General features: G+C 38.7%; 1 protein-coding gene across 1 annotated transcript in view; it reads right to left on the reverse strand.

The window, feature by feature from the left end:
• Positions 1-5,846: 5,846 nt before the first annotated feature.
• The window catches only part of EDNRB (endothelin receptor type B), a 61,961-nt gene continuing 59,341 nt past the window's right edge, over positions 5,847-8,466 (reverse strand). The window contains exon 8 of the mRNA XM_019523826.1: positions 5,847-6,897. Within this exon, the coding sequence (XP_019379371.1) occupies positions 6,766-6,897 (132 nt within the window). The 3' untranslated portion in view covers positions 5,847-6,765. The remainder of the gene's footprint in view (positions 6,898-8,466) is intronic.

An 8,466-nucleotide genomic window follows, 5' to 3' on the forward strand; every position in this document is an offset into this window, starting at 1 on the left:
TGGAACCGAACCCGCAATATCTCCGAGGTATGCCTGTATACTTATACTTTAATAAATATATTATATACTTATTAAAAAAAAGTAACCCGAAGTCCACATTTTCCCATGATTAAAATGAAATGCCACACACACACACACACACACACACACACACAATTTCAAAGTCAGGGCGTAGATCTATGAGTGGCCTTTCATTTTAATGATGGAAAAATGTGGATTTTGGGTTACTTTTTTAATCCAAAAATTGGGGATTTTTTTTTTATCAGAGAAAACCAGGCTCCCTGGTGATCAGCTATGTCACTGTAACTCGTTGCTACAGTCACGTAGCATCTTGTGTAGACACGCCCACTGTATCATACATGGCACAATACAACATTTTATGTGGTTAGAAAATTGAGAAGTTAGATACCTTGACTCCTCCAGATGAATCATCTAGGATTGCATAAAGTAATACTGATGAAAGAAGTGGTAACAACATCTAGAAATGGGTTCTCCCTTTTCGTAGAAGAGACTAGAGGATAATCACTTCTGGGATCCAGGGGTGCATTTGTGGTAAATAGTTGGGAGAGGCAAGGTGTGAGACAGCAGCAAAGTAGCTAGGCTTGCAACAACTGTGAAAAATGAACATTTGTCTGTTAAGTATGAAGGCATCAGACCTCAAAAAAAGGAAACTACTTTCTGGAAAAGTGGTTGGGAAGAACTTTTGATCTTGGCATTCCTCAATGCCAGTGGTGTGGAGAAAAGAGAAACACCAGGGGAGCTAATACATAAGTAGGGTCTCCAGGATAGCCTCTGACTGCTCTATGCAGTAGGGAGTAGAGGACCTATGCACACAGAGTAGAGAGGATCAGTACTGATTGAGCAGGTCATACTTCTAGCACAGAGGCACTAAATACCTATTTACCCAAATCCAAAATGCACTACCAGGAATAACAGTCACAAGCTGGCAGAGAGTAGATTTAGGCTAGGTATCAGGAGGTGCTACTTCACGGTCAGGGCGGCTAGGATCTGGAACCAACTTCCAAGAGAAGTGGTGCTGGCTCCTACCCTGGGGGTCTTTAAGAGGAGTCTAGATATACACCTTGCTGGGGTCGTTTGACCCCAGTACTCTTTCCTGCCATGGCAGGGGGTTGGACTCAGTGATCTGCTCAGGTCCCTTCTGACCCTAGAAACTATGAAACGATGACTTTGAAATTAAGATGACCCCCCTGCAAAAATTAGATTTTATACATGGACATTTTATATATTTGGTATAATTTTCCATGTATAGGATTTACAATCTAGAGTTGTATCAAATTTAATCTCCCCACCACTACAGGAGGGCAAGCAGCTGCAGGAAGGCAGGCAGCCTGTCCTCCATCCCTTGTCTCACGCTACCTATTCCCACCATGACTTGCTTCCCTGCTGTTTGTCTCACCTAGTGCCTGCTTCCACCCCAGTGCCTGCATCTCCTGGTACTTGCCCCCTCTGCCACTTGCCTCCCTCATGGGGCCTGCACTTGCCCACTTTATTCCCTGCCACTTGCTCCCCCTCCTGCCTGCTCCTGCTGTGCCTGTGGCCCCTGGCACCTGCCACTCCCATGTCTCCCCTCCTTAACTGCCTTCCCCTTCCCCCACATCACCACTTATCCTCTGTCCTGGTTCCATCCCTGCTTCAAGGGCATGGAGCACGTGGGCACTCTGGCCCCTGCTCAGCCACACAGCAGTGGCAGCTCTGGCCCTAACCCTGGCCTAGCTGGAGCTGGGGCCAGACCTGACACTACCACTGCTGTGTGGCTGGATGGGGGGGCTGTAGTAACCATGCACTCCGGGCCCCAGGTTGGAGCAGGTCTGGAGCTGGAGCCTGGATGGAGAGTATGCAGTGGTGGTGGGGGAGAAGCAGTGGAGAAGGAGACAGTGGGGAAGGCAGGCAAGGAAATCAGAGGCTGTTGGGGGCCAGGTGGTGAGAGAGAGAGAAGCAGCTGCAGCTTCAACTCCAACCCTCAGCCTGGGTCAAGGCCAGAGTTGGAGCTGCAGCAGCCACCTGCCCCTAAACTTGTACTGAGATCCAAGACAAGGACCTGTTTTTCCCCATGCTAAATGGGGACAAAATTTTGTCTTGGATTCAAGTAAATGCAGTAATTTGTAATAAAAATTAATAGATTTGGGGGCATGAAAGAGTTCTGAACACAAGAATTATCATTTTTGAATACACCTGTTGTTGATTAATCTGTCATTATTTTAGGCTCTTTATATATAGGGAAAAATATGGAAAGTATCCCTACCATGATATGAAAGGAAGTGGTGCTGTAGATGGCGTAGCCCCATGAAGAATAACGAATTACAACTTTCCTCCTCTGATTTTTGACTCTTATGCTTGTGACACGGGAGCATGCTACCCGTTATGGGTGTGTAGAGACTGATACTGACTTTTTAAAAGGAAAACAAGGAATGCAAAGGCAGACATGATTGATTTTTCAAACAAACCTTAGAAATCTTTGCAATGCATATGCAAACCTGAACCTCTGTCAGCTTTCATCTAGAGGAACAAACCTATCCCACCTTATTAAATATCTGTTTTTTAATGCTGATATACTTAAATCTCTTTGACACTGTCTGCAGTAAAAAAACAGTCTGATAAATGACTGTCTTTGGAAGAAGATTGATCAGAGAATACCTTTTTTGAAATGAAGCAAATAAAACATTTTTATTGGTAATTCAGTGTGTTTACACTGTGTCAACCACAGAAGTTGCTAATGTAAGTGACCATAGAAAATAAAATATATAACACGTAGTTATGCACAACAACAAAGAAAAATGTTTACACTTTCATCTAGGTACATACAACATTTCTTTGCTAAGCCATCTGTGTCTGGTATAAGCAGTACATGACTTCAAAAGCTGGAGGGCTAGTGAAAAACCTATAGCACGTAACAGATACTATGTGTTAACGTAGTTTTACGTTTGATTTCTCTGACTTGTACAATGTATCAGTGCAATTCACTCAGAACTGAAATCTATTTGTACAGGATACTAGGGCTGATGTGTCTGGCTCACGCACATTCAGACCACCCTCATGTTGGTCTTCAGCCTCAGAATATCCAGGGCTTGTTCACTGACCCTTTCTCAGATACGTAAGACAGTTCTGCTATTTATTTTCCTAGCTGACATCTGTATATCTCCTGTTGAGGCTTAAGCAGTGCAGTTCTCCACATCAGGAGCTACTTTTATCCCTTTTCATCTCATCACATTTCTAGACAAATGTTCATTCTTGAATACAATTTACTTGTTTGCTACCTGTCCTGTAATACTTGAATAAATAACACATTTCATGTTGAAGTATTAAAAACCACTCAGTGGGCATATCTAGTGTGGCCAAGTAAAAACCTCTAAGTGGGAGCGGTAGCGTAGCAGGTATTAACTGTGCTAATAGCTTACTGTGCAGTGTTATTATGCTAATGCATAGTAAAGCATCACTAAAAACTCTGCAGTGGTGCTACTGTGAAGTTACTTTAGTTACTATGCATTTAGTTAGTACCTCTTACTAGAGGTACTAAATTAAATACGCTGTAACTAAGGTGCATTAATGAACATGTAGGCATACCCAGTGTGGCCCAAATCTGTTATTCCTGGAGTCAAAAATTAAATTTTCATTGACCTTAATGGAAGCAGAAACAGGCCTACACTGATTGAACACTTTAGAAAATCTTACCCTTTGTATCTCAGATTCAGTTCTGGGTAGAACACAGTATCTCTTGTGCTTTCCACTTTATTTTTTAAAATCACATAAGCAGCAGGATCGTTTGCTTTGTTTTGCTTCTAGGAAAAAAATATTAGTACTGGAAAATCTCCCACTGTTTTCAAAAAACATGAAAACAATCCAAACAAACCCCTCAAGAAGTTTATATTGTTTTTCAAAAATTAGGGAGTTACACACGCTCTTGTCGTAATCTGCAATATAGGATCATAGGAAAATAAGGCTGGAAGGGACCTCACAAGGTCATGTAGTCCAACTCCGTGCTCAAAGCAGGATCATCCCTCACTAAACCATCTCAGCCAAGTGTCTGTCTAAACTGCTCTTGAAAACTTCCAAGTATGGAGATTCCACAGCTTCTCTAGGTAGCCTGTTCCAATGCCTGACCACCCTCATAGTCATAAAGTTCTTTCTAATCTCCAATCTAAATTTCCCCTGCTGAAGTTTGAGGTCATTGCTTCTAGTCCTGTCCCCTAGAACCACAGAGAAAAGCCCATCTCCATCTTCTCTTTAATCACCCTTCTAAATGCTTAGCCCCAGAGGCCTGGCCTTAGCAAGAATCTAGTCCAGGAACACCCCCCCCCCCCCACGCCCCTCCCTTAGCAAAAACCCAGCCCCAAACCCCCCCCCCCCCCCAAAGTACACAATTGGAGAATATAAACAATTACATTTTAAATAGAAATAAAAATAATATACATGTACAAAAGTGTAATGATACAACTATATGAAAATAACACTGACCAGCATCAAACATAGGATTCTGTTAGTTGTTCTTTTTTAATATTTGAGAGGCATTTCATAGAAATAGTAGTGGGTTTTTATTTGCATTAATTCACAGCTTAGCATGAAAATTGATCAAATAAATGGTATATTGAAACATTCATAATATCTTCATGGTACACTAGTCAAATTATTGATTTCCCGGGCAAAAGACAAGTAATTATTTTTAATTAAAGAAAGCCTTTTCTACTTAACAATTTAGGCATTGTCAGAAAACAATTTGAATCCCTAACACCAAGCTGCTGTATATAACATTATATCAGCTAGATTTGTGTGTATAGGAAGATGATAACAGTAACCTAAAGATAGAAAGTGTGCACAAATACACACACACATATATATATTGAGACCAGATCCTCCCTGTATAAATAGGCTCATTTCCATTAATTTTAATGGGGCTAACATCAATTTATAGAAGTTGAAGTTCTGGCCCAAACTTATTTTATCCTGAGACAAAGGCACTTTGTGGACAAGGTACAAATGTTAAGAAAAATAAGTGAGGATTTTGTACGTATGAAACTTGGGAGTTCAGCAGTTTCCTGAGTTATGAAATATTCCATTATAGTAAAGTATTGTGTCTATTGAAAACACATATCCTTAAAAGCAAAACATGTTTTCTAACTCTATTTCTAGGAAAATTTCATAATTTGCTTCATGAAAAGTGTTAATAAATCTTTGGGAACATAAACTGAAGAAACAAAGCCAAAAAACCACCAGCCACATATATACAAAATGTGAATTGCTCCTGGCAATACTCATCCTGTTTACTACAGGCATCATTATCTATCTATATTTTTACAGGGTCCTGCCCATGTTTTAATATTCTACAATGAATTATGCTTCACCAAAATATTTACAGAAGCCAAAACAAATCACCAGGGATCCTGGTTTTCTCTGATTAAAAAATGCCCAATTTTTGGATTAAAAAAAGGAGCCCAAAACCCACATTTTTCTAAACACCACTATAGCTCTCTCTCTATATATTAGTGGTGTTTCATTTTAATCATGGAAAAATGTGGATTTTGTGTTACTTTTTTGTCCAAAAATTGGGCATTTTTATAAATCACAGAAAACCAGGATCCCTGCTAATCACACATGTTCCTAAGCAATAAAAAAAGACTTGTAATGAAGCACATATTTTAAAAGTGTCTAGAATTATGCACTAACAATACTGTCCTCTTTAAGTACAGTGTGTGAATATTTTCTTTAAAGACTTAATAGAACTAAATCCCAATATTACTGAATATTGTCTGTTTCTTACTGCTACATTTTGTTTTATATGCTCTATATTTAATAGCTTTTCATCTGAAAAACAGCAATTTGAAGTAAATTGATTTCTCTAACTTGAGGAATCAATTTCACTTGTAATCTCTAGTAAAAGAAACTTGGCTGTACTACTGTCAGCTACCAGAAAGGCCATTATTTAAAATAGACATTGTCATTTTTAAAAAAAAAATCAATAAAAAATAGTTTCACCTACTGTGTCTTATTTTATAGATCTACAATCATATTTTTCCTGTTTTTAAAAATCTTTTCCCCCACCCCTGTTTTTGTATATAAGACTCTCATGTAAATAACAGGAAACAGTGAAATGGAATATAAGCATAGTGCTGCAAAATAAAGAAACTGATAATATAGTGACTTTAAATAACAGTATTTTAACGTTAGCAGTTTTAAAAAAATCAGCTATACATACGATTTTTAACTTGACTCAATACCTCTGATATTGTTCCTAGCTAGTAGAGTAGCATTCCTGATAAAAAAATACTTATGTTTTCCTTTAACCCTGTACTACAAAATGCTTTGGATTTTTTAATAATTTAGATACTGCTTAAATCAGCTAAAGATAATACAATAATATTAATAACACAATTTTGGCTTTGATCTAAAGCAAGTCACAGTTTGCTATTTCATAGGATTTTGACTTCGGTTCCTAAGATTCTTGGGGGAGATAAAAACAATTGTTTGATATACAGGAAGTTAGAATGGCTTGGAAGTTCTGACTCCAAAAAGTTTAAGTGCTTTAAAAATGACTTGTTATTCTGCTGCTATTCATCACGTTTGCAAATGGCTAATGATACCATGCATAATTATGAATGTTATGAAGAGTTTGGGATGATCATTTTTTTATGATTTGCTTCTTGTGCAAATACAGAACTAGGTTTTTCAAATGCTTCAGCATCTTAAAAACAGCAACTGTCATTCAAATAAAGGCACTGAACTTAATGTCAGAGGCTAAATCTTTCACACTTTTTATGATGAGCTGTATTTGTTACTGGAGCGGAAATTATCATATCCGTGATCATTAGCTTTGAACTTCAAGCAGGACTGTTTTTCTTCGAGGGACAGTAGATCTTTGGATTGGCACCAGCAACACAAACAGGACTGTTTAAATAAAATGAAGAAACATTTTACGTCTTTCTGTTATACAAATGCTTTCACAATACATTGCAATATTACTGTAACTCATTCATGACTGAGAGTTTGGGTGTCATTTAAACTCTTCTGTACAAGAGGAAGAACAATATTCTGTCCTTACTTACACCTACATAAATATCGATTGAATATAGTTAGGCTTGGCAGGATTCGATTTTTACTGGTAAACATTGATAAACATTGATTTCACCTCACGCTTGCAGACTGATGAAAAAATATTTCCATCATTAATAATTGAAATTTATAGAAAGGAGACATAAGAAAAATGGTGACCGATGGAGTTTTTGACAACAGGTGGAGCAGTCCTACAGAACCATGCTGAGTGTAGTTTGGACTGGAACCACCCAAAATCCCAAGGGATTAGGAACAAAGGAAGAAGAAGTGACAAAGAGGACAAGGGAGCTATGGATGAGTTGAGCCAGGACTGATGGCATCTCTGCTGCTCAGCTGATGGCAGTCCTACAGTAGTTACATTTATCATGGCATGTGGTTAGACAGCACTATAATAATAGTATACTGTCATTAATAAATTATCTGCCCCCTACGCCCCTAATTTTGCACCATCCTGGAATTTTTAATTGATAAGAAATTTAACAAATGCTTAAAAATGAACATCTATATTATCCGTCAACTTTATTAAAAAAATAAAAATCGAATTCTGCCAAGCCTGAGTATAGTCTACAACTTTTATGTGTATGAAGACAGACTGAAAGGTTCTCTGTCATCATTCTTCCAATATTCTTTGATGAAAGTAGCTTTCATCAGTAAGAAAACAAAACAAAAAACCAGGGAGAATTATCTAAAATAAAGCTAGAACAGAGAAATTACTGCATCTAGTCCATTCCCTCTGCCAAAACAGAACTGGTCTGTGGGCACTGGGGACAACTTGAAAGAAGTTCTGCCCAATTCACACTCATCTACAAAAGATGTTTTGTAAATCCTGAATTTACAAACCAGCTTTCGTAGATAAGACTACAAACTTCATAAATTTACTGGATACAAAAATTCATGGACTAAATATAGACATTGGATTTATGGCACATTATAACCTGCCTGCCATCTGATAACCCCAGGTAACCTGTTTGCATTTTACCAGCTACAGTCTATCACCAGTTCAACATTCCCCCTATACCTCACCTGTCTCACACCTATTGTCTCCCATCCCTCTGATCCTCACTGTCACCCACTTGCATTTTCACAGACCTGCATTTTGGCTTCTGTTCTACCCATAAGAGCACACAATTCACCAGCAGACTCTCTGCCTGAAGAAGGGTGTTTGTTCTCTTTTACTCACTATTCCTGCCCCTTGAATTTTGAATACCTTTCTGCACAGTATCTCTGCTTCAACAGCAGTGATGCAGATTGCCCCTCACCTCATAGCCTTGTTATTTGGACATTCTTCTTGGGTTGCAAGATACAGGTTTGAACCTCCTCAGGCTGAGGAAAGCCTAAATCCCAAGAATCCCACTTCTTTTAGTCTTTAGCTTTATCTAAGGTGGGCAGAGCAGCCCCATCCCC

The sequence above is a fragment of the Gavialis gangeticus genome, unplaced genomic scaffold, assembly GCF_001723915.1.
Source record: "Gavialis gangeticus isolate Ggan-Ray unplaced genomic scaffold, GavGan_comp1, whole genome shotgun sequence".
NCBI classification, from domain to species: domain Eukaryota; kingdom Metazoa; phylum Chordata; order Crocodylia; family Gavialidae; genus Gavialis; species Gavialis gangeticus.